Genomic DNA, 27,727 nt, shown 5'->3' on the forward strand with positions numbered 1-27,727 from the left:
AAAAGATTCATGCCTTGCAAATACAAATGTCTCTATGCTATTGTTTATGCATTGCTTAGTAAATATTACAAGTTAATTAAAAATATTTTTGAAGTTCTCTCTGCAGAAGAGATTTATCATTTCTACTGCAGACGACTACTTGTTTGAGAGCAGATTTTAGTTCTGTATGCTGTGTCCCATAAAAATCACGATCTGTTCCCCTGTGTAGTATAACAGCAAGACTCCAAACAGATGTGCCCCTCGCAGAAGTTATAAATCCCAGCTTGCTTTCTCTCTGCCAAAACCCACCCTGATGGCAAAGGTGCTCCTATGATTCCTTCCTATGACACTTCAGCCAAAACAGGCCAGGTTCCTCTAAACAAGTTCACTGGAGGGCTTTGCAATCCAGCTCATTTTTATCAAGTTTGTGGGGCACTTGGATATGGAGTTCTATCTAGCAATCTGCCAGGGAAACAAGGAACCAATCAGGGCAGAAAGATCATCTTCCAACTCACTTTTATTGACGAAAGTAGCCCTGCTCACAGCCTGAAATCTCCTGGTACAGCTGGGTTGTCTATTCATCCTTTGCTCTTTTCTTAAAATATTTAACTCATAACAGAGAGAAGGTATGTAGCACATTTTTGCTACTAAGGACTCTTTCAGAGAAAATACTGAATACATATGAAGTTATTATTCAAGTGAGAATGAGGCATAATTAGTGTTTTAATTAATGTAAAATTTCACAGGTATACATACTCACATTTGGAAAACTGTATTTTTGAAGCCTTAGCTCTACAAGGTCTCAAGACAAAGAGTTTACACAAAGCTTTGTGAGGCTAGCACCTACCCCTAACCAGTGCTATTGTCTCTTGCACATACAGAACAGGAGCACTAACTCACTCTAACCCAGGTGAGTTAGAGTCATGTCAACACTGAAATGACTGTATTCCACTACAAATCCATGGAGAAACTTCCTATATTCATATTTAAGTGTTAGGCAGGGAGTGTACTTCAATTGACTAAAATAATACATGTGCTCTAATTCTGGTTGTAGTATAGTTTCACAAGTACACTAGAGCTTTGAAAGAGCTTCCTGAAGGAATACTATCCGCAGGTAATGTATTTAAGCACAACAGATACAGCAGAGCGTAAAAGTTTCTGCATTAATTCACACATACCACATGGTGAGGTTCTGTAGAAGTAATGTATGGCATGACCCAGTAGCACCTAATACAAAGCTCCTGGTATGTGTGTGCTCTGCTTCCTAACTCTGTAAATAGTGCACAGTGGAAAGAAAAAAATGTAGTGGCAGAGGGGAAGACTTCAGAGTAAATCTCCTGCATTTCTCTCTGACCTATTTAGGATGTAAGAGATGAAAACTGAAGTAAACTTTCATTACAAATTTTGCACCCTGTTAACTAACAGAAAATTATGTGCACACAATCCTTGGATAGAAAGTGACAGAAACACTTCTGCCAGCCATTAGTTGAAACAAGAAGCTTAATTATTTGTTTTAAATATGTTAATATTAAAAATAAAATAATATTCCAGTCCATAAGGGCATGAGGAAGCCCTCTAAATGTAAGAAAATGCACTTCTTATTTCCCAAGTAAGAATGTGCTTGCTATCCCAAACACTGGAATTAAGCTAACAAAATTTTGAATTCTAGGTAGTGTCAGAACCAAGTCATCCTTTGCTCCTGGAGTATACTTGTCCATAGAAAGTAACTACCAACAATTTCAAGAAACTTGCTAATGGTCAAATAATAATCATTGCAAAATGCAATAAGACAAAAGGCACAGCTGAAAAACATTTAAGGCTGCCTTCAAAATGGCTGTGCACAAGGTATTATATGTACAGAAAAAAAACCAAAAAAGATATTATCTTGGCTTGTGCAATAAGCAATCAGTACAAACAGAAAACCCTCTAAAGTATTCAAATGTGAACAATTATGCTAAAAACTTCCAACTAGCAACAGAAAATGATCTGCAATTATTTTCCTCACAATGTATCTCATTATTTTGCTTCATGTTTGTTGCACTAGAAGCAGCTGTCAAAACCAATTATTCACATACAGATAACTAAGAACTTAGCTCTTCTCTGATTTTTTAGTTTTAGTTAATTTGTCTAGATAAGAAAGCAAACAGCGAACTGAAAGGTGAAACAATCACGTCACTAGTCTTTTTTAGCTGATTTCATTATCAAATATATTCTAGCAACTAGAAATAACTCTAATTTTACTAGAACAGTGTGGTTGATAGCATGGATCCAACCACAGAAATACCCTTGGTTGTAGAAAAACATTTATTGCCAGGCCAAGTAAACAAACTATACTGCTAATACAAATGTAACCTCTGAATGTCTCCTGTCTACATGGGTAGCCAAGGATCACCCTGCACAGAGTGGCACCAGCAGCATTACAAAAAAAATGCAATGCACACAAGACATGCTCATTTGTTGCAATAGAGAACTGCGCTGGAATTGAACAATGAATCAGTGAAGACCATGTACATCTTGCAAGTCCTTTCCTCTGCCCCTATTTAAATTTTAACCTCATTTTTACAGTAGTGAATCAAATACCTGCATCACAGTTGCCTACTAACAGATAGTTAACTATAGGCATCTCCCATTATTTATTTAGAAATCTACAAAACTTGACATCTCTGTTAAAAGATAACTCTAAAGGACTTCAAAAAGTTGTCTTCTTTGTCTTACTTACTTCACAGAAATTGTGCTAAAAGTATACTTTTAAGGGCTATCAGTATCAAAATCAGCTACACGTCCCATTTGCAGATATTTCTACATCAGTTAGATTGCTGGGTTCTATTGCACTTCAATAAATGTATTTAATACTGCTTGTACCAGTAGTACTACAGCCATAGTAATAAAGGGTTGGGAAGGAGCATTTATTTGTTTTGTAAAAAACATGGCATATAAATGGAACAAATAAAAGCTAAAAGATCAATTGCATATTGACCACAAGACAAAAACTAGTATCATTCTTATGGGGAAAAAAAAAAAATCTCTTGACTTTCTGTACTCTTCTGAATACAATTCAGTCTATGAATACTTTAATATTTATCTTTACTTTCTTCCCTGCTTAATTTAAAAATAAGAAATGCAGAGGTCATTTAATTGTTCCTGGATAAACTGAAGGGTGGAAAAAAAACCACTTATGCTAATTAGAAGCTAATTTCACACAGTATAGAAATCAAAATGTGTACTTTGAAAATGGTTAGCAACGGATGCTTTGTGAAGTTGTAGTAAAAATAAGCAGACACAAACAGGAAAATAAATCAGGTCAAGTAAAAGAAAAAGGAATAAATAAAATTACTTACGCTTCTGGTTACATGATTTTTAACCACCTCAGAGTTAGCCTGCAAAAGCAGAAAAGTTAACAAAACTGACTTTAGTTTTCCAGATAGTTTAACTACATTCTAAGAAATCCCCTCCTAACTTATACACACAACGACAACAAATTCATCTTATCATCTTATTCATCATTCAATATTCATCTTACAGTACTAACAAACAAATTATCTTTCAAACAGATGTGGAAAAACTAATTGATTTTGCATTATCATTCTGCATATTCAGGTCTTGTAAGACAGTGCTCAGGTACTGGGAGTGCCTATTCCAAGTTACAATATACATGGAGATGTTCACTGTTAACCACATGTGCCCTTCTGCCTCTTTTTCCAATCTCTCATTTTATACTTTTTCATGAAAACAGACACTTGCATAGGTATAATGACATGAACTGCCAAGAATTTTCTGTAAGTGCTGTGCAAAAAAAATCTGTTCAAGGCTGGCTTTAAAACATGCTAAATTATATCAACAGAGATTTAAAACAAACTTTTAAAAGAAATGAGCCAAGCTATTACTACAAAAATGTAACATGAATCACCAGAAGCACAGCATTCCAAAAGTACATTCTTTTTTATTGATGACTACAATCAGCATAAAATTAAGGCAATATAATGGGGAAGTACAGTGGCAAAACTACGTAAAAAAAAAAGTAAAAATGTTTGCCTAAGACTTCAACAAAGCCAAGATTCAGCATTTCACAAGAGAAGATATCTTGAGTAAAGATTTTATAATTTGGATTTAGAATGGAAGAATAACAGAAGTATTTCATCTTGAAAAACACTCAAAATGAGAAAATGAAGTAACACTAGAACTAAGTGCTGTAGGTTAGGTAAGACTGCACTTGACTTCAGTGGGATTAAGTGCAGCCTCAGCAAGTTTGTTGATGACAAGCTGTGTGGTGTGATGGACACAGTGGAAGGAAGGGATGCCATCCAGAGGGACTTTGACAGGCTTGAGAGGTGGGACATTGCAAAACTCAAAGTTCAACAAAGCCAAATCCAAGTTCATGCACCTGGGTTGGGGCAATCCCAAGCACAACTATAGGCTGGGCAGAAAATGGATCAAGAGCAGTCCTGGGGAGAAAGACTTGGGGGTGTTGATGTACAAGAAGCTTGACATATCTCAACAATGTGCGCTTGCACCCGAGAAAGTCAACCATATTGTGAGATGCATCCAAAGAAGTGTGGCCAGCAGGTCAAGGCAGGTGATTCTGTCCCTCTGATCTGGTGAGACCCTTCCTCAGTACTGCATGAAGCTCTAGGGGCCCCAACACAAGAAAGACGTAGACCTGCTGGAACAACTCCAGAGGATGGCTATGAAGATGATCAGGGGGCTGGGGCACCTCTCCTATGAAAACAGGCTGAGAGAGTTAGGGTTCAGTCTGAAGAAGAGAAGGTTCCAGGGAGATCTCATAGCAGCCTTCCAGTACCTGAAGGTGGCCTACAGGAAGTCTGGAGAGGGACTTTTGACAAGAGTATGCAGTGATAGGACAAGGGCGAATGATTTTAAGCTGAAAGAAGGTAGATTTAGCTTGGATATTAGGAAGAAATTCTTTACTGTGAGGGGAGTGAGGAACTGGACAAGTTGCCCAGAAAAGCTGTCGATGCCCCATACCTTGAAGTGTTCAAGGCCAGGCTGGATGGGGCTCTGAGCAACCTGGTCTAGTGGAAGGTGTCCCTGCCTTGGCAGGGGTTGGAACTAGAAGATCTTTAATGTCTCTTCCAACTCAAACCATTCTGTGATTCTATGGTTCTACTTGCGCACATCACCAATCATAGCATTTCAAAATCAAACACAACAAAATATTCTTGTCCTCACTCTCCAGTAAAGACAGTTCAGAGGAAATTTGATTGACATGGTTAGAAAATAAAAGCTTCTTTTCTACGGAACGAGGAAAAATCATTCCAAAACAAATTATCCCATCTTCCATCATCATAGAAGAAAACCATCACAGATTCCTGCCAATGGTTCCCTAAAAACAGCCTTTCTGAAAGAAAAGCCATTAAAGCAAAAGATAAAATGACACTGCTACTTCAAAATAAAGTTATATTTCTTTTACTAATTACAAAAAAGGAACATACATCAGCCCTTAAAAGACTGTCACAGGAGATGCTCTAACCCCCTTGCCTCATTGAGAACAGTTTCTTCACCTTTGTTAAGTGTTTTGCTAGTCAGTAGGGTTATCTTGCCCTGAAAGCTTCTCATTTGCATTCCACTTTAAAGACAACCAAAACCGAATTAGCTCCCCCTTTCCACCCACATCTACAAGGTGCTGTGACATTTCTCCAAGAAACAGGCTTGAGCTTTGACTCCAAAATCAAAAGCAAGTTCATACATAACACTTCTGCCACACACACTTTGTTACTTATATACAAGTACTAAATTTTTGAGCCAATGTGAAAAACCTAAAGCAAATTAAACCAGCATGATTTCTGACATGACAGTGAACTAAACTTGAATTGGATGCTAGAGATTGAAGTTTAGTTAAGCAATGAGCAAACAGAATCCACCATTATATAACAGTCACACCAAACATAAGAATTTAATCTAAGGAATCACAGTTCTATCTGAAGAGAGGGGTCTACATGGATACATGATTCATTGTGTTTATTAAAATGAATGTTGACTATAAGAAAAGCTGATTTTTAAATTAACATTAAAAGATTTTTCTTTTCCTTTTGAAAGACAGGTGGCAGTCTTCCATGACACTAATAACTAATGCTACAGTCATTTATCATTTTAATATTTGGCTGACATTCATTTTATAGTGGTGGGATTAGTGCTGTCCTTTCCTTTTACACATTCCACTGTTGAGAAAGCTTTTTCAAAGACTAACTAAAAGTATATTCATAAGGGATATAAGATCTGTCATTCTTAGGATAAGCTATGAAGGAATAGAAAATTATGCAGATAAGCAGGAAAAAAACCCACACTCTGGAGTGTGTATTTCCCTTTTCCAGCGTGAGCTGTCCAGCAGAATCTACGCAAGTCCATTTGCTGTTTAGAGAAATCAAACATATATAAAAAGTTTCAATGCCAATTGAAAACTAATGATACTGAAGAGTCTGAAACATTGATAATTTTGCTTTAGAAAAAGAAAGCTAGTAAGGCAGCAAGAAGTATGCTTTACTTTGTAAGAACATTATACTTCTGCATTTATCTGCTATAGTAAATAGCATCACACTTCAGAAAAGCAGACACTTCTGCCTTGCAAAAGTACCTCCCTCACTCAGTGGAAAGGTTTGGAGAAAATAAACAAGCACGCAAACCTGGCTCTGAAAATTGCCAAACCTCTCCCTCTTGCTGATCCCCTACTTCTGTAGTTTGTTTTTGTTCAAAGAAAGCCTGCTGTTCATTTCATTTTGGATGAACACCTGGGACTGAACACACTGCATTATAACAAAACTTCATATTTGAAGACCTATTGAATCTTGTAATTCTCTAATATTCCTAGAAACAACATGAACCCTCCCTTCTAGTAAACTATAGCTTTTGAATTTAGTATACATTGCACTGCTCAATTCAGGATCACTACATTTCATTCATTTAGGGGAGTGGCGTTTCCATACTCAGGCAGTTTTATTCTCTGTTCCCTCTTACGGCTAAATCAGAGACATTTATGAACAAGGCACTGATTGCACTTAAAATAGCATTTTTGAACCTCTGCTCTGCAGATCTCTGAGGTCCATGGTCTTACTCTGGTAAGTACTTGAAAAGTAAAACCAAAAAACAAACTCCAATGAAGTGCATTACACAGAGGCAAATCGAAAAAAAGTTTGAAAAATATTCATATTCGAATCGGGCATCAGCTCACAGGTTTTATCAAGAAGGTGTCTCGTAAGTCTGTGCTTCTGCCTATCTATGACACTAAGAAATCAAGAAAAGTAGATTTATTTCTTTTTTTGAAGCTGAAAAAAAGAAAAGAAAGGAAGAAAAAAACACAGGTCAAAATTTAATAAAGCAAAACTGAATAGCAAGACAGAGCAAGCTACAACCTGCAGCACTCCCTGGCAGAACTGCTCTGGTGAGAGTCATGAAAGGAGCCCGGAAAGGTCACAGCAACTGGGGATGTCTGGAGACTTAGTGTATCCTTCACCAACTCATACTTGCTCTGTGCATATAATGCTTGTTTTGTATGCACTTCACAGGTCCTGTGAGCAAACGCCTGAATGTAGCAAATAGGAAAAAAGTCAAGTCCCTCTAAAAAATAGACCTGGGCATTTTCCTAGTTTTTTGTAAGATTTCCGTGCTATTGTTTGAAAGAAGAAAGACAGGAAAATCTAGAAACTAATTAGCCATTAGTCACACTTTTATTACAAATCAAACCCACCTGACACATTTTCCAGAAAAGCTTTCACTGATTTAAGCTGGACACCAAAATTACAGCCAGCAGAGCAAAATCATTGCATATGTCAATTTCTAACTATTTACTCACAGTCATCATGCTCCAGGGTATTCAGAGGTCATACTGATGGACCCAAGTTAACATCTTATGTCTTCTAATACCAAGGCCCCACTTAAAATGAAATTGGAGAATGCAACCCTTCATCTACACGCACAGGCCTTCCCAATAGCACACAGTTATTTAGTCTCATATTTCTCAAAAAATTTCTTGCAGGTTCACATTAAAAACAGATGGGCAGAGTGCCATCAGATTGTCTCACATTGTTCTTCTGAAAAGATGTGTTTAAAAATGAATGCAGTAAACATAAAAATTCAAGCTGTCATATTCACTGATCTTTTTCATACAAAGCATCTGGGGAGAATTGCATTCAACAGACAACATGAAAAAGAGGGAGGGTTTTTTTTGCCATAGGGAACAAACATTCTTTCAAACACTGTTAAGAGTACTGAGTTTTCTTAAGGTTTTCTGTTGTCTTGCTCACTTTCCCCATATATAGTTGGGGGGTTGGTTTTATTTTCTATCAACATGTATTTTCAGCTTTTAGGGTTTTTTTGAGAAAATGCTGGCACTAGGTTGAATATATGTAGGTATATGTTAATTGCCATAGATTTCAAGTAAAAAATGAGGTATGCGAGTAGAATGAGGCCTTTATGACTTTACCACTTAATTCTTCAGCATTTTTTTCAAAGTATTCTCTCCTGCTCCTTTTAAAAAAGGACACATACACACACAAAAAAACCCAAATCTGTTTCTCCCACAATTACTTTTATTCTGTTCTCCTCTTATTTTGAAAGAGGCTAGAGCACAGTTTGACTCTCTATTCAAAATCAAATGTTTAGTTAGTTACGAGGGGTATAAATGTTCAAGTCTTTAATTTTTCTCCTCAGAGACAGAAAAGAGGCTTGAACAATTAAGGGGGAGAGGAGGGAGGCATAATTAGACATCCTTCCCCAATTTTGTCAAAATGATCAAACTTCCACTGAAGACTTAGCAAAATAGCTGAACAAACTTCAGTTTGAACTGACTGTTATAATAAAATATATGTTGCAAGTAAGTGTCCACTTACTCTTTCCACATCAGAACAGCTGGTTATGAAAAGTGATGTTTAAATGGTAATCTAGAAGTATGCAGAATTTCCTGGTAATCATTTGGGGGAGCGGGGGGAAGAGGAAAAAAAAAAAAGAGGTGGGAAAGGAAGAAAAGTTATAAAGATTAAATCAGAAATTTCTCTGTTCAAGATCACTATTTAACCATGTCTTAGAATTGATAAGTCATCCAGTGATAAGGACCATTCATCAAGGAAGTCATTTTAGAATAAGAATCCACGTACATAAGAGGTTTGGGCCTTCACACCACATTTCATTACTGCGAGACATTTGTCAGGATAGGTGATGGGCCTCTGAAGAATTAAGATTTAGTTTCCTTTATTCTTTTCAAAGACATACCATTTTGAAGGACGGAAAAAAAATTCAGCAAAGAAGACAAACACTGATCTTGAAGCATCTTAAACTATCCTAGAATATTTCCCAGAATCTAAAAATTACCTAAAAAATAATATCCTTCCACTAGCTTTCCTTTAATTTTTATCTTTAAGTAATAGATTAAACAAAAACTATTTGGAGCTTTAAGGTTAGGGCCTAAACCTTCTCATTTTGGTAGCACTAGAGAAAAAGACTTATTTAGGAAAAAAAGTGTGTAGTTGTTAGCAATTTTTTTTAATTTAAAAAATTACAATCTACCGAGTAACTAGTAATCTTGCAAAATAAGATCAAATAATTCCAATAAAGGCTTTTTAAACAAACTTACCATCTTTGATTTTATCATATTGTAGAAGTATTATGTAGGCTAATTCACTCTCCAGTTAAAAAAAAAAAAAAAAGGCAGTGACCGTGGCACTTTTCTTTCCTTTTTTTTTTTTCAAAATCTTTGGGTCAAGCTATACATCTCTGCAATGAAAGACCATTTTTACAAATAGCCCATTGCCTCTTCATGAAATATAAGTGCAGCGGAATCGGTCATCAGCAGCTGTTTATATTCTAGCACCTGAACTCCTAACAGCTGCATTGAGTTGATATATGAGGCTCTTGATGTCACTACAAAGCTTCAAGATAAATGCCTCATGAGAAATGGGAAGAAAGGGCCTCTTTGGAAACTGGCATCCAAGCCGATAATAATCAATAAACCCCATATTCTGAAGAAAAAGAACATCTGTGAATTTCATCAGGCTTCAACGGTCTTCCAACAAACATGTCATGGAGAGTTTAACTACAGTTATTGCTATAAGCCACCTTAAGGAGAGCAATACAGGAAGCCTTTACACTGGCTAAATATATGCCACACTGATTTAAAGCAGGCATACGAAATTGTTTATTCATGTGAAAACTAAGAGGTTGGAATTCCTTGCTGGAATAAATGGTGATAAATCCATGGTTCTGCAGCAAATTGTAATGCCACAAAGTTTTGGTTAATTTGAATAGATGTTGCCCTCTCTATTATCTAAAAATCTCAAGTACTTATTCTTGATCTTCCCAAGATTTTACACTCGAAAGTTGTAAAAGAAACAGCTTACAGTTAATGCCATCACAGATCATGCTCCTTCAGACCAACAGAACTCTTCACTAAACAGATAAAATTTACTTGTGCACAACAAAGACTCTTAATCTAAAAATGTCACCACATTTCACATCAAAAGAAAAACACACTGTTCAATCTCACTCTCAATAATAAGAACACATTGCACACTATGTAGTAAAATATTTCACCTACAGATTTCCCTGCAAGAAATTTAAATAGAATTCTACTCCTTCTTCTGCCTAAAACTAGTAAATGTTTTATTTGGGGACTGACTATACCTCTGTCTACATCCCTGCTAGTAAACTAGAACCGGTTAGGCCGCTTTAGCCATCTAAGCTCTTCACCTGTCAGCAGGTCACACTTGTGCCCAGATTAGCACTGCCCTATATAAACAGTTCACATAAACCAAATTCAATCAGAATTATTAATGACTGGTAACATACCCCACAGGTTTAAAATTGTTCCTGAATCACAATGACAAATGTTCTCTGCCAGAATCAATACTCGGGTTGTGTGCACAACACAAAAGAAATAGCAAGTGCAGTTGCCAGTATGCACCTAATACTGTGAGTTGTATACATAAGAAAGGGGTTTTTTTCTATTTATAATTTTAGCAGTGATGCCAGACAAGATTCTCAGACCCTGATGTGGGTTAATTCATAAAATTACTGGGTCAAATTTAGGAGAGACCTCCAATAAGTTGACATTCACATTCCTCATAATACCAGAAATTACTGATTTAGGTTTCCAGGCTTTCCTTTATAGGATAATAATTTTAAAAAGCACCTTTTGACTTCTGTGGTTCGTAATAAGTAAGTATCGCTACCTGTATCCTTCCAACAGGGAAATCAAGACACTAAAATACACAAAGCGACTTAGCCAATTCACTTAGCAAGGCAGAAGTGAGATGCAGGATTCCTAATTGCCAATGGTTGCATTACAATACACAGAGTTCTTGGCTGACACTTGGGCATCAGCTGTTGGCTGATTAGTCCTAGTAATGACACTAGTGGGTGCCAATGCTGGTTCAACAAGTAACTGTTACACCCCATCCTCCAGGCATCACTCATGTTACTCTTGGAGCTGGAATAACCAAATTCAGTCATGCAAGCCAGAAAAGGCTTATAATTTTCCTATCCTAAGTGTGGATTAACTTCCTGTCTTCCACCTTCAACAAAAAATAACAGGCCGCAACCCAATCGTACAATACTTGTACTTTCAAACTGATATGAGGCATCAGTATGTTGAAACAAATAATCACTGTCTTTTTTTTTTTATTTAAAACACACAAATAAAAGCATAAAACATCCAGTTTTATGCTTTCTTGCATGGGACAAGACACAGTAACAAGCTTCAGGAATAGACCCTTAATTTGCCAAGCCTTCAGAGAGGAAAGGTGATGGCACAGTACTGAAATAACAAGAGAATGTATCAGACTGCAACAATAACCTAACCTATAACCTAATAAAACTTGATGGATATCAGTAGTGCCAAAAATACTTACCAGCTCGTAGTTGCCTGGAAAAAAGCAGGGTGTCACTACCTAGAATAAAAAATGATAATAAAATAAGGAAAAACAGATACTTCCTTTGAATATGTCCCAATTGCATTGATTGAGCTCCCTCCAGGCAGAGTCAAAGGGTCACCAGCCAGACTTGGTGCAGAACCCGAGCGTCCACTGCTGCTCTCAGCTACATTACTTACTTACAGGGAAACATGGAGGGCTTTCTCCCTTCCTCTATCCTTTTCAGCATTCTTCCATCATCATCTCAGTTTTAGTTAATAAATAACTTTTCAGCTTTTTGAGAAATCTGGAACTTCAGCAATCCCCAATACCTTACCCTTGTTCTGGAACTTTTACGGGGCATGGGCTGAGCAGAGCAAGCAGAATAGATATTCTGTGCACTCACACAATTTCAGAGGTTTGGCTCCAAATTAAAACACTTCCTATGAAGAAGATATTGTGTATACATCGGTCCCAAAGAAAACAACAACAACACCACAAACAAAAACCCACAAACAAACAAACAAAAACCAACAACAACAACAAAACACCACACTAAAAAAAAAAACAAACCACCTTGTTTGAATATTCAGAAAGCAAAACTCAAAGAAATCCAGGAAAAGCATGACTAACATGGATTACATGATGACTAGAGAAAATCAAGTGTTAGATTATTTCTACAATCCCATACAACAGGCACCCTCAAATTTCACACATACAGTCAGAAAACTGTAGGTTCACCCATTTACACCACTCAAGTGAGCTTCAGTAATAGTCACCGTGCATGCTCACTTTAACAAGCACCTTGAGGTTAACCCCAGTGAAAACTGTTTCATTTAATATGTTCACTTTCAAATTAATGGCTCTACAGGACAGACTCACCTCTTAACCAGCAGAGTGGAGCCAGAAACTCTGTTGTAACACCTGGACAACAAAGGAGTTTTCTTTCAGGAACTGTTGGTGAGCTGTCCCGCCAGATCTCAAGTCACAGTATACAGAGTGGCTTACTGAGCAGAAGGGCCCTCATGCCTCATGTAATTTATAATCCTTAGAATAATAAAAAGAAGATGCAGCCCATACAACAGAGCAAGATGCAAGAACAAAAAGAAACATCAGTCCTGTACGCAGCACAGACAAAAAGAAAGAGACCTGACTACACTAGGACAACCCATTCCAGCTTTAACACTGAGTACCAGCTTTTAACCAGTACCATAGAAGGGATAGCATTTCCCTCCACAAGTAGTCATGAAAAAGATCTATCTCTGATTCTCAATGCTTCTTAAATCGCAAATACTCACAAAAAGGAAAAAAAAGTGGCACATTGATTGTTCAACTCCTAGCCTGCTTATGATCGCCACACTACCCCTAAAGAAAATAAGACAGATTGAACCCCTGGAAGTTTATCTGCAGTAGCCTCTGACTCCTCAGTGGGCTTGCAAGTCCAAGGTCTGCATCTCTGCAGCTCATTTTGTAACTGCCACTCATGATTTACTAGTCTATCACCAAACACCCATACTAAACACATGGAAGATTTTAATTAAGCTGTCATGATAGCATTCCTATTGCTGAAAGCAAAGACATCATCTGCCTCTGTGACCTCTTGCCTGACACAGCATGCAAAACTTCATATGCCACCTTCAATTACAACTGCCAATTCTCCTTTCAAGCCAAAGTGACAAACCACCAGGCAGGGCAATTGACAGCTAAAGAATCAAAGCCACATGCACCCTGTACCACTATCACAAGCAGCAAACATCTCTATCTACAGAGAAAACACTGTCCTGACCACATGATCACCCAACTGCTTATAAACAGGTTTTGCTAGTGTTCTCATTAGCAACACCTAAGGTTAAAGTAGATAAACACATGAAATTTCAATTACTTTCATTGCCTATACTAAGAAGAGAGAATTAACAAAAACCCCAAAGAAGTTTGCAGGCTGGCTGGATACTGCAGTGGAAAAGCACAGATGAACTGACATTACGTACTCATGAAATTAATAACTGGAAGCACTGCAGAATAAAACCGTCATTACTGACACACATAAATATAATCTCTGCTCTCTCCCTTCCCTCCATTGATCAAAACCTGTGAGGAATCAAGCATATCTTTTATCCTTTGGTTGACTAAAACACAACTCTGCTCCTATTTGCTTGATAATTACAGCTGACTTACTGCCTAAGTAAAATCCCCTTTATTCTGACACAAGAACGTTGGGGACATCCAGTGGATGAGAACTTCAGAAAAGAAGTAAGAATCTCTGCAGCTTCATGGCATCTTAGCCAGGCAACTCTGGGCTGTAAGAAGATCACAGAATATTGAGTTGAAAGGGACTCACAAGGATCATCAAGTTTAACTCTTAAGTGAATGGCCCATATGGGGATCCAACCTAAAAAACCTTGGCATTATTTATCATGCTCTAACCAACTGTACTCATCTCAGATACAGAAGATGAGAGCTAACGTTATCGATAACACTTGATCATTTTCTTCCCTGAGCTTCTTTGTGTCTAAAACAGCTATATATAGCAACCTGACTTTACAGAAAAATTCCATATTCCTCTGGTTCTGTGTCGTCTGCACTTTCCCATGTTAGATGGTATTGTTCTAGGACTAGGAGAGTCACAAAGTACCCTTTCTTGTATATAAAACAATCCCTTTGCAATTGCACACTACCACTTATCACTATGCTGAACTGTCACTAAACTGCAAAGCACTCAAAATGCATCATTCAATAGAAGACTTTAATACTCTGCTACTGGTTTTGAGCTACAAGACTCAATGCAAGACACATTGAACCACCTAAGATGCACTGATTTTTTTTCCTCTGACTCCATGTATACGAATAGCATATTTCTTCCCATATGAAGCAAAACAGTCAAGATCCATTGTATCTAACTTCAGTTCTCATGCGCAGTTGCAGCAGATTCTGCCACTGTTAATCCAGACACAGGTTAAAAGCAAAAGTTTTTAACTTGTTAAAAGATAACAGAGAGGCTATTATAACGTCCAAACAACCTACACTGAAGATATGTGAGTAGCTCCAACTTTTTTCCTCGTTTCCAAAGGCCTGAGACATGCTACAAAATTAGCATTTAGAGAAAAAGTATGGAGCTGAAAAGCAAGACTGCAAGACTTCAATAACAATGCAGGGACAGAAAATGGAGTATAAGTGTCTCATTCATGGGTTTAAAAAGTTACACATTGTGTGCCAACTGCATAAAACAAACTTCAGAAAGACTTCTCTGGTCCCCCAACTGAAGCTACAGCTAATCTTAGAGACATTTACAATAACCTGGTTTGTCAGCTTTCAAGTGTTTCTTTATTCTTGTAAAGAAATGTACTAGATACACATTAGCGTAATATTTCATAGTTACACACAATCAAGGTGCATTTAGCTTCTGCACTTCTGTACATTCACATCTTAACAAGCAGTGTCAGAATACAGGAATCCCTTGCTTATTTTCAAAAACAGTTACCTTTTCAGTGCCTGGCACATACACACTTATAGGCACATTATCAATCTATTCACAAATAATCAAGCACATATTTGAAAGACAAAGTACCTGTTCTTGCATACACAGCTAATATAAAAACATTTTCCTGTTCTGATACTTCCTGAATCAAGCCTTAGTTTAAAAACATACCATACAGATGGAAAAAGATTTAACAAATTTCTTTGATGAAGAATTCTGACTCCAATGAATCTGCGGGTAATTTTTCTTCATATGAGTGTAACACCAGTCACATCAGTTAATGAATAACTGACTAACATGAGATAAATGTTAACTCAAATGAAAAAGTCAACAAATGGCAGGATATCTGGCACTAAGGAAATAAAATCTGTCCCCACTTGCTGTAACAGAGACACAACAGTGCCCCCCATTGCAACAGGTCATTTGCTGGGATATCCAGTAATGACATTTCGGTGCATTTTTCACTCCTAAATGCATATTTCATTTTTATCTTCCTTCCTTTTAATTTTCTTTTTGCAAAAAGTAGATGATTTTTCAGAGGCAGAACCATCTTCAAAGAATGAGCCAGTTATTACCAAAAGCACATTTCAAAGTTCAAATCTCAAACACTATTGCAAAAGCTTTTGCTGTTGCAAAAGCAATTTAACCACTTGGCTATAATGCATCACTGTCTTCCGAGCTACAATTTTATCAAGTAAGAAATGCTGGCATGCATGCCACAGGTTATATGTAACACAAAGGATGTGCAGATGAAGGAATCTTCACCAAATATATAAAGGGACCTACTAAAAAACCTGATCACTCTAATTCACTACTAACCATGTTACAAAATTGATGAGAAAGGGTGAAAAGAGCAGCAAATTGAAGCCGCTGACATCCTGCAAATAACGTAAAGTTAGTTATGTTAGGAGACCTGAATGTTGCACAGATGATTGTGAGGAGCCCAAATGGTAAGCTCATGGACATATTTAATATGAATCTTTATATACATATATATATATTTACACACACTTTTTTTAAACACACACACTTAGCTATTTCTTTCAATCTACAACTTTGGAGTTAAGTCTTGAAAATGTAAGAAATTTTTCTCTTTAGTTTTCTTCTTCTGGCATGTCTGTCAGTTACTGTCCCTCTTGTCCCAAAACACCCAAGCCATAAATTCCCTTACTAACTTAGAAAACAAACTAAAGGATATTGAGTGTAGTATATCTTCAAGTACCTCTGTGCTCTCAAAGATACAAACTGCAGCATGACAAAATGAAAAATGTAAATTCAAATTCTAGGATAAAAAGGGACACAGAGAGGATATTAACTTGAGATAAAAAACTACAATAGCTTTGTTTGTTTGTTTGTTCTTTTAAATACAACATCTCCCATTGTGTGATATTAGCATCTAACTCAGACATTTGTCCTGGAGATATCAAGTAGCCTCAGCATTTCATGCCAGACAGAATAGCTCTAAAGCATGCCTAAAACCCACCAAGTTTTCCTCTTCAAATTAAGCATTTTTTGGACACATTGAAAACAGCAGCCTTAAAGGAAGACTTTAAGCAGAAAGTCTTCAGCAGAAACAGAACAAGCACTTTGCAGTCAGTAGAATATTTTAATAAACAAGATACAATTGTTTGCCCAAAAGAAAAAAGATAAGATACAGTAAAATCAGCTGAGCTTCAATGCAGCTATAGACTTGGGATTATGCCTTATGAAATAATGTCTGAAATTAGCACCTGAAATTAAAAGTTACGTGCCTTCAGGAGGGTTTTCAAAATTTAACGTATTTATATACATAAAAATTCACATTTCCCTTTGTCTACAAAACGACAAAGCTGTTTCAAACTAATTCATTGAAGGAAAAGGAATCTTTCACAAGTAACTAGGAATGCAGTTATCCCAAGATACAGAAATGTATTGTTCACATATAGAAAGCCATCTAAAAGTCTGGCTTTCTTCCATGCTGTGATATTTTGATCTTGCTATGTCACAGTCCTGACCTACATCACTGAAGTTGTTCAACTCTTTAAAGAACACATATAGGGCAAAGACACTTGTTGCACTGGCTATTTGGGAAAAGGGTTAAAAAAAAAAAAAAAGAAAAAAACACACAAAAAAACCCACAAACAAACAACCCCAAACTCCAATGAAATAGAAGGTTCCTAGAAGCAAAAATGGGTAAGTTTCTCTTGATAACTGTAAACAAGAGATGAAGCCTCTTCCTTTATCAGTTCACTAGATTTGCTCCAAAAGAGTTCAGAAGCAAAAGAAAATAAACTTGGTCAGAAGCTGGGTGTAGCTAACAGGGGTTAAACCAGCCAGCAGGAGCCAGGATCCTAAAACTAGATTTTACTGGACTTTGCGCTAGCCCTCTGCACTGTGGTTTAGTTTGCCAATTTGAACTGTAAATGCTAGCTACTGTCCCTCCTGAGCTAATCTGTGTAACAGATTAAAGAGGTTTATAAAGTAGGTTGAAATTATTTGATGCAAATGAGTGTAAAAGCATAATATCTTTGCTCAAAATGTCTTGCTTTGCAGTTTCTTCAGCTAAAAAAAAATAATCCTGATTTTGACAATTGTACACATCTTTGAGAGACTTGACTTCAGCTTTCTTTGTATGAGATCTGACCTCTCCAAGCTTAATGAAGTATACATTCCTCAGGGAACTATATTACCCTTTCATGACACTAGGACTACTTCTTTTGGTATAATCCCCATGAGAAAACATTCTTCATTTGCAAAGTCAAACAAAATTTGCAACCCTACCAGACAGGGAGGGCCCCAGGAAGCAAAGGGGATACAGTTCTACCAATATTTTCCACTCCCAAAGCAACAAGGTACAGCATGGATTGGATTTTCTTGAATGGAAACAAACTGTGCACTAGACCTGGTACCTCAGAATTTTGGACCTATAACATATATAATGGTCTGATTTCTCAGGCTTTCAGTAGGCTTCCAACGTCTGAGCAATAGTGATAAGAACTACAGGCATTATGGTCCTATGGTCATAAGCAGCACCACAGAGTCAACAGTATCAGAAGTTTTAGGAGAAGGAAATAGGAGCTTTGTCATGACAAACTGCAGAGGCCACTGTTCAGCCCACAGGTTTCACGGCATCCAGTGTACCCCTAAGATCTGGGACAGATAGATGCCGCCCATGATAGGAAAGAATTAAAGATAAGATATTAACGACATTAAAGCAATATGTAAATTATAAACATAGGTTAAAATGGGGGGCAGAGGTGTATTTCTCTTGATACATATTACAGGGAAGAAGGGCATGTGGTAAAGAAGAACACCAGAAGGCTGCAATGTCATTCTTTTCCACTCAAATCACAGAAAGATATGAAAGCAGAAGTCATGTGTCAAGCTTGTTTGTAAAGTAAAGAGTTTGGGGGTGGTTTCAGTTTTTTGCTTTATTTCCCTACAGTTGAAACCCATCCATCTGCAGGATGACACTGTGGCACATGAGGCACCATTTACAGCACCATTTGTGGCAAATGAATTCAAGTGGGACAGACTTTTGTCCAGGCAGAACCCTCTTGTAACTTTATTGCTCCATAACTATACACAGGCTCTCAGCTGACTCTGGGTCCAAACTCCCCAGCCAGGCCAGGTGTTTCTTATCTCTCACATACCACATACGTCCACGTGACTCTCCCAGCCACAGAGAACAACCATGCTTCAAGTAGCTTTCCAGCTTGACCTTGCGATTCTTTTCACACACACACTAATCTTAGCTCTAGCTAGCTCAGGACCACAATATTACTGCTTTAGTATTTTCTTCTTCTTCTTTAGCTGCTCCTACAACACTCTGCATCTCCCTAAGGCCTTCAATGCTTTCATGTATTAAATCACAAAAAGGAATTGCATCAGGCAATACTAAGATACATAGAGCAATTTAGCACAGGCCTGGTTTCAGTCTGTGACAGAAGGATTGCAAGAGTCAAGTCAAAGAGGCAGTGACCTCTCCAGCATGAAGTTTATAGAAAACCTTTGGAAAAACTGTTGGGAGTACACTGCTCAACAAGTCAAAGGACACTAAAGTAGCCCAAAGGGTTGTGAACCAAGCAGGAATCTTTCACTTTCCCACTAAAATGTACTCTCATGTTGTAAAGAAGGGGTCCCCTCTACAAGGCCCCCGTTTTCCCATTTTTAAGATTGAGAGCACTTTGTTGGAGGTTGACATGAAAACAAAGGAAGTGTCTGAATTTTATGGCATTATTTCTGACTTTCTTATATCACAATAGCTCTCATTTAACAAATTTCTCTCCTCTCAAAATACATTAAAACAAAGTCTTAAATATTTATATTCCCAATATATCTTCAATTTTCCAGCTATTCAGAAAAGACATAATGCAAGAATAGGGTACAGAATGACACATTTAAATACATATTCTTTTAATCATCAAAACTGGTTCTCCCAGATGGCTTTCAGTAAGACTGAATTTGCTCTATTATGCTTTAACTGTGGGAGGTATTTTAAATGCTTCGTTCAGCAAGACAGAACAAGACAAGGGAGGGAGCCTTTTAGAAATAATTTCTAGTAAAATACCATGAAATGCTGTGTTACCACACAGAAGTAGTAAAAGAAAATTCTAATGAAGTTTAGATACTTCAGTTTGCTGATACAAAACAGTCAGAACTTCTGGGATGGAGCTCATAATGTTCAAAACAGGTAATACTCTCATTATGTTTCCACAAAATTGTGGTTATTCATAATGACGTCTATACCTCAGTTTCCAATCTTTTATCAAGACAGTAAGGCAACTCCTTGCAATGTACGGCTCAGGTGGCTTTAACTTTGAGATGCAATATTGCATGAAGGAATTCAACCAGTTTCCATGAGTATGCACACTTCATCAAAATACCCAGCAAAAGCAATATAGTATAACACAGCAAAAGCAAAATAATATGACACGACAATGGTGTAAAATGCTATACATCACTGAGGCCCAGTGCATTTTGCCTGCTACCCAATTACAGCCACTGCTGATGTTCAGAGTACCCTTCAAGATGTTGCTATTGCCTTTAGCTGTAATAGTGGACGCAAAGGCAGTGCCTCTTGAACAGAAGCCAAGAGTCTAATGTACAGTAAGGGTAAACAACTTTTTATAACGGAAACTCAATAAGAAAGGACTGGTATATTCTTGTAAGCTACTTGATTCCCATTTCCCAAAGACAAACATAGCATGAGATATGTAATATGATCTAAGGAATCACTCCAAGCAGCAGCAATGTAAAATGCATCAGTCCTAGGTTCTTTCATCCTACCTTCAGGCTAACAAATGCCTTTCTACTTCTCTTAAAATAATAATAATAATAAATAAATAATTTTTAAAAGTTAGATGGCAAGTCTGTGTGAGATTTCCTGTATCTATACAAAATGATCAGAGGTAGTCAGCAAATAACTGGAGTAGTAAACAGATCCTTCCCAAAATCAGCCAGAACAGGATAGGGTACAGGAGGAAAAAGCAGAATTTTTTTTTTGTTTCTTTCTCTCACTAATATAATCTTATCCTCTTTTCCCCTTGCCAACAGATTTATTTATTTTTAATGAAAATCAGCAAGGAAACAAACCAACCTCAAAGTATACACGTTCCACCTAGGTCTTGCACAACAGAGCCAGCTATCTGAAACTGTAAGTCTAAATGAGAGTTCTTATCTAAAAACATTGAAGACCTCATATGAGCTACAAATGTCAATCATAAAACTCATAAAGCAATCCCTCGGACTTCAACTGCAAACATTTTCATTTCACCCCAATGCCAGGCAGCACTAATAGGGTTCCATGCATGGCAATATTCATGCAAAACAGTGCCTCTAAACAAAAAAATTCTTGAAGTCTTCAGCCTTATTGAATGTGTTTGGATTTATGGATTTCCAGAGAAATGTGTCAATCACAGAAGTTCATTCACACAGTTCTCTCCCGAAAACAACAAAACAAAAGTTTTCATTCAAATCCTTGATTCCCTTTGCCCAAAATCTAAGAAGGGTAAGGAGAATCCATACTGAAGTAAAATAAAACCCAACCAAACTCATTCTTCAAAGGGTAAAATTATCTGCCTTCATGCTCATCCACTGCAAGAGCCAGAGCCCAGCTGCACAACCTTAACAAGCCTGCTCCAAGAAAGCACAAGGTTTATTCACAAACCTGTCCAGGAAGTACTCAAGTGACAAAAGCCAACAGAGACGTTTGAGACCCAGGACAGCTTGTGCTTTAAATCTCCAGACTAAAAATACGTGACCAATATTAATGTGTCTATATATGCAGATATATATAGATAGGTAGAAGTTCTTTATTTTCAGAATACAAACTGAACAAACCAATTAATAAAACCAACTATCGCTACTTGCTACTTTTTATGCCTGTGATTACTTTCATTCTCCCTTCTATACTGCTGCTAGTCACGTGTTTTATATTAAATCAAGTTAAGTTTTAGTTTATTTCTATGCATTTTTCTGCAATCATGTTCATATTTCCTAGACTGTTAAAAGAGACTAAGAAAGAAAAAGTTAGGGTATCACAGGGAACTTCAGGGGTAGTGAGGAGCTTCCTTTCAATCCTCTCCATCATCAACAGCTTAATCAGTTTAAGGAAAAAAGAATAACAGTGTGAAGGGAAGAATTATATTTTCTCAGACACAGATGCCTAGACAAGAAAGAATTAGAAAAAACAGCCTTTGAGAAAAACAGAAGACAAAGTGCCAAGTCAGAGTTTATACCTTTTATGATTAAAATAATTTTGGTAGGTTTATAAATTAAAAATGCTAAAAACATATTATAAATCTGTCATTTCTCTCTTAAAAAAAAAAAAAAACACCTACAGAATTTTAAAGTAATGAATTGTTTGATCTTGGTTTACCAGCATTCAAGTGGCACACCACAGCACAGGAAATTAGTCCAAACAAGTATTTTAGTCAAATAATATAAAATTCTGAAGCTTTGATTAAATTTGGACTCGACTGAGATGTTTAAGACAGCTTATTGAAGCTGAAGGAGCAAGTGTGCTGAATCAAACCCATATATAAATAAATTAATCTTACTGGAACTGGAAAAAACCATAGAGCTTAGGTTATTAGTGTCCTTGAAACATCATTTCAGACTTGCAAAGATTCAATGTGTATTATGTAAAGAGTCTTTTTGTCTTAAGCATAATAAAAATATTTTCCAGGTTGGATTAAGGATAATTTAAGGAATTAAGGAATAAAGGAATTAATAATTAATTTGCACAGATTAAATAATTTATGCAAAAGCATAAAGCTGCATCACATCTGATTCAACCAAAGACTCCAGTAAATACTTACACTGACTGATTCTAAGAGAATTTAAGCATTTGCTTACACACTTAATAAAATCAGTCAGTTCTCAAGAGGGAGAATTAACATACAAGAAACAAGTCAAAAAAAAACATGGTCAAGGAGGTTCCCCCTCTAGCTTTCACTCCTCCCACAAGACAGAAGATAGAAACTGGTTTTCACGTTCCCAGACTTCAAAGGACAAAGTGTGGCTACAGTCATGAGATGACAACTTTCAATGACTCAGCTCTATATCACATACCTAACAGACAGAGTAAAAGCAAAAGATAGGAAAAAAAAATGGTATCCCAAGACAGAGTGCTAAGCGAAAGCCTTGTGGTGGGACAACTAAATATTCCTACAGATCATACATTCCTATCATATGCAGAGAGATGTGTCCCAAGAATAAGCTACAAAACAGAAAGGACTCAAGTTCCCAGAAAAAAAATCCAGAGTAAAGCCCTGGGGCATTAGACATGTTGCAGCTTCAGAAATGTCAGGGAACACTAACTAGGTACATACATCTGAACAATACAGAAACATTTCTAGGTTAAGCATGCAAAGACTGAGGCCATACAGGACAGTCAAAAAAATGAACCATGTTTTGTACAGCAAAAAAAAATTCTTTCAGAATTCATTCTTATGATGTTCAGAGTGAAATAAAAAACACTGCCTTTTAGAGAGCATTCTAAAATATAATACATATGGGAATAGAAACTATTTTCCTCTAGAGTGGTTTTCTGCCCCTATCACTTAAAAGTAGCACAGATGAGTAAAGCACAAAATATTTTTAAAAGTAAATGGAGACAGTATTATATGTTGGTATAAAATTTGAAAAGTTGGCTTTAGTTCGAAATAAGCCTGCTGCAAAACCAAATACATTACAATAGCTTAATCTATGCAAGGTCAAAGCCAAGTTTATGAGAACTCCCCATAATCAGAAGAGGCATCACGATGGTTCAGCAACTTAATAACACCCTGGCACTGTTGAAGCAGGGCAGCATTTTTAGGTTCTCCTTTACATCAACATGCAACTGATGTAGTTTCTGACGCTAGAGCAACAGGGCTGTCCTAGCTCAGCACTACCAGTGTACACCACACTGATAAGTGCCGAAGTCATGAGCCTTATACAAGTAGGCAGAGAAGACTCATAGAAAGATTCTCAATTTAAGCTACTTGTTGGCTTACTACTTCTCTGAAAAATCAGAAAATAAGCCTCTTGTAAGAAATAACTGATTATTAAATTCGGTCTTGTTTCCAGAATTTGGTTTTTTATATTCTGCAATACATGCTTTGTACATGCTAAATGAAGTACGCTTCAAAAATTATAAAGCATGCCAGTATCTTGATGATAGTTAGGCTATTATATAGTTTTGGCACTCTGTATATTAAGTCTTTTCAACACTCAACATCCTGAGAGCATAAATACTAGTTGAAAGACAGTTTTCTGTTTTTAACGTATGTTACACATATGAAATTATTTGTCTCCAAAACAAGTTGAAAGAATTACAACAGTCTCCAGCATCATTTAAGTATCATCATTTCAGGAAACTCTAGTTCTGTGTAGCGCCTACCCAAGCAAATCTCCAAGTTACCAATGTTATCGATAAACTACATTCTTTGTCATGGAACCAGTGAATTCCATATTGCAAGTGCTATTTGGAGAACCAAAGCTACTGTGCAAAGAGGGATCAATTACATCATCTGGTCTAACAAAAAAATACTTCTTTCTACTAAACTGTTTTACTTCTACTTCTGGACCACCATTTCTATAGCATTATTACAAATCATTATCTAATGTAAATAGGTGATAAAACCCTTTAAAAGGTAATACCTTACTTGCAAATTTAATTACCACTGTATTTTATCATCTTATTTCATTAAAAAAACAGAATTCTGCATTTACTCAGCATACCACATAACACGGTGATTTTCAAATGCACATGTGCCATTTTTACTCAAAATGAGAGATGCTCAGCCAAATGAAACTTGTGTTTACTAGAGTTTCCCCAAACGGCCTGAAAAAAATCTCTAAGTCCTTCACAAGTAAAAGTCTTCTCTTGAATTTAGTTATATTTCTTGGAAGCATCGAACAAAACAAATCCTTGCATAAGGCCAAACATCAAGTCAACAACACAGGTAATAGGACTAGATCTGTGGTGTCCAGAAGCTCAGTGCTCTCTAACTATAACAAACACTGTCTTTACAGATAGCAAGTACTAATCAAACGTTTAAGTTAAAAGAAGGGAATATTACACCATTAAAGTGCTTCCGGTAAAATAAAGCCCTCCAAGACTCCTAGATTTATACTGCAACGCTCTGTAAATGTCTCTGATTTACACAAATCTAGCAAGGGGAAACTCTAAGTCACCTGAGACCATGGAATGGAAATACTGATTTCAACTTGTGTGAAAGGAACTTGAAGATTTTTAAAAGTAATAAAAATCTAGTAATGAAACTGAACTGAGGGGAATCTACAGCAATTACTGAAAAGTAATAATGTGCTTTTTATATCCCAATGCCAAAAGTTTGCCTTTAAATCTCTGTTGCTGTACAAATTTTAATATCTACATATATAGGTGTGTGTATACACATACACTCTGAAACACCTAGAGGGGCACTGTAAAAATATACAGGTGTGCATGGATACCTATATACACCTTATTCACTCATATATTCTTTTTTATTTTCTGGCAGAACTGTGTGATTTGTATTTCACCCACTTGCTGTTTTCAACTGAAAACACGTCCTCCTGTGGGAGAATGAGAAATTCAACCACTGCTGCAAATGTTTTGACTACATAGGGACCTTTTTTTAATTAATGGTAAGAACAATATCCCAGATAGGCATCTGATTTAATAATAATCTTATTCTTTATTAGTTGATATAGATTTTGTAGTCTCGACTGTGAATACATAGGATCAACAGCAGAAAGGGAGGCCAGTAAGTACACTTACCTTTTCTTCACATTTCCTGTGGCAGGCATATTTGCAAACTAAAACAAAAATAAACAGAATATATGAGTAAAAGAGTATGTGGATTGTCTCCTCTCCTTTCTTTAAATCAGCTTTCTACAAGAGATCAGGCCAAACTCAAATCTGTATATATAAAAGTATTTATATACTTCAAAACAAAACTAAACTAAAAAAAGAAATTCATTTAGTTTTCACCCATTCCTGAAAGATTAGTTAAACTACAGCAGCATTATCAGATTTGTGCATTCTATCAGCTTGTGATAACGTATGTCTGGTTAAACGTCATGAGCTGATTGTCTTGACACTTACTTTTACAGCTTCACATGTGCTGGAAGTGTTACCACTTAAATAACACCAACAGTAAGATGAAATTGTTCCCAGAGTAACCTGTGAATCTTAGTCATATCAGCAGCTCCAGAGACCTAAGAAAAACAGGTTGACTTCAACTCACAGGCAACTATGACTGGCCAGAATATAATTTCATAATGTGATATTCAGGCTATACAGTGTTGCAAACATTACTTCCAAGACATAAGCACTTGAGGTTTTTTAAATTCCTGTAAGAGCAGGAAAGGATTAATTGTAGCAGCAAGTTTAGATTCAGAAAACACCACTTAACTTAAAAAGCAGCCAGATGAGCAGCAATGTAACTATGACGCAGCAGCACAATAGCTAGAATCTGACACAGCCTGGTTTTAATTGGTTTTCCATTTATATGCACTTCCTTCTTTACTCTGAAATTTCCTTTATTTCCATGCAATGTCTACCCTTTGGGCTACCATGAGCTAAACTTACTAAATTTTAAATTCAGGAAAAATTTACTTATTCAGTCTCCAAGATCAGTAAGCTACAGAATACCACAGAGGTTTAACTGGAAAATTAACTGCAGCCTAACCTTAGACCACTGAAGCTGAAAGTCATGCTTGTTTCTTGATGTTTCTACCAAGAGGAAGATATACAGCCTGACCCAACAGGAAAGATACAACTATCAAGGTGTGAGGTCAGCAAAAACTCATTTCAGATTCAAGTGCATTAACTGCTGAATGAAAAACCCTTATGCTGCAGTCACTTCTCAGGGCAAAAAAAAAGTAAGGATTACTGACCCATCTTCTATTCAGTTTTGTACATGCTATGTTCACTTATTTTCCCCACGTATAAGTTAGGAACGAGTTCTTTGTTCAGAGTGCTTCACAGGATCAGTTGTCTTTATTCTAAAAATTTATTAGCTTTGATGCAAATACACTACTCTAACTATTATCACTGATAATGATCTATATAGCCACACACCACTTACAAATGCTATCACCTTAAAGCAAATAGAAGACAGCTTTTAATCCATAATAAAAAGCTTCATTTTCTTGTGTGACATATGGAATAAATAACTAAATTCATTAAGTGATTTGACATACCAAAACTGTCTAGTAGAATCCCTATTTTAAATCAGCATGATTAGCTTTAACTTTGCAAAAGGCTAATATGTTCTAAAAATATGCATATTATATGTTTATTCTATAAGCTACTTTGAGACAAACACTCACAAAAAAAGAATAAAACAGTAAATCTGTAAGAAAACCCTAATATTACAGGCAAGGTTTTCATGTTCTTTACTGATGCTTAAACCTAGACTTCTGGAAGGCAAGATGAAACACAAAAAATAGATTTCATTCCATGAAAAACTTCCATGATATTACTACTGCTTCATGCAAAACCAAATCACAAATGTCACCAACAAAACACAAAATCTCTATTAAAGATGTCAATAACAGTAAATGCAAGCATTGAGTTTTTTCAGCTTCCACGTAACAAGTAAAGTCAGTGTTTTCTGATCTTGTGAAACACAACAGTACTCACTGTCTTTTTTGGAAAGAAATCACTCAAGTCAGATGTGAGCTTAGCAACATCAAGATTCAGCCTTGAAGAAGCACCTCATTCAAACTCATAAGCAACACAGAAATAGATCATACAAACTCCATACATAATTAAAGGGAAAACAAAAACAAAACTATATTGCTATATTTATGAGATTCAAACAAAACAAAGACTAAAGCCTCAAGAGGTAGTCAGTCAAATAACATCAGGCAAAGCTCTCTGACTGAAACAAACCGTGTACTTTTTTTCAGGTGTTCAAATCTATTACGTTCTGAGCATAGAGAT

General features: G+C 36.5%; 1 protein-coding gene across 13 annotated transcripts in view; it reads right to left on the minus strand.

Annotated features, from left to right (window-relative positions):
* The window catches only part of TNS3 (tensin 3), a 209,409-nt gene that overhangs the window by 108,565 nt on the left and 73,117 nt on the right, over positions 1 to 27,727 (minus strand). For 5 of the 13 annotated variants that reach the window (XM_064667006.1, XM_064667000.1, XM_064666998.1 and 2 more), the window contains 3 exons: positions 25,556 to 25,593; positions 11,832 to 11,870; positions 3,318 to 3,356 (listed from right to left, as the gene is read on the minus strand). In XM_064667006.1, the coding sequence (XP_064523076.1) occupies positions 3,318 to 3,356; positions 11,832 to 11,870; positions 25,556 to 25,593 (116 nt within the window). Of the gene's footprint in view, positions 1 to 3,317; positions 3,357 to 11,831; positions 11,871 to 12,713; positions 12,835 to 14,690; positions 14,766 to 15,477; positions 15,812 to 25,555; positions 25,594 to 27,727 lie in introns of those variants that run through there. The other 8 variants (XM_064667011.1, XM_064667026.1, XM_064667003.1 and 5 more) reach the window with 8 other exon arrangements.

The sequence above is a fragment of the Pseudopipra pipra genome, chromosome 1 (genome assembly GCF_036250125.1).
Source record: "Pseudopipra pipra isolate bDixPip1 chromosome 1, bDixPip1.hap1, whole genome shotgun sequence".
NCBI lineage: Eukaryota > Metazoa > Chordata > Aves > Passeriformes > Pipridae > Pseudopipra > Pseudopipra pipra.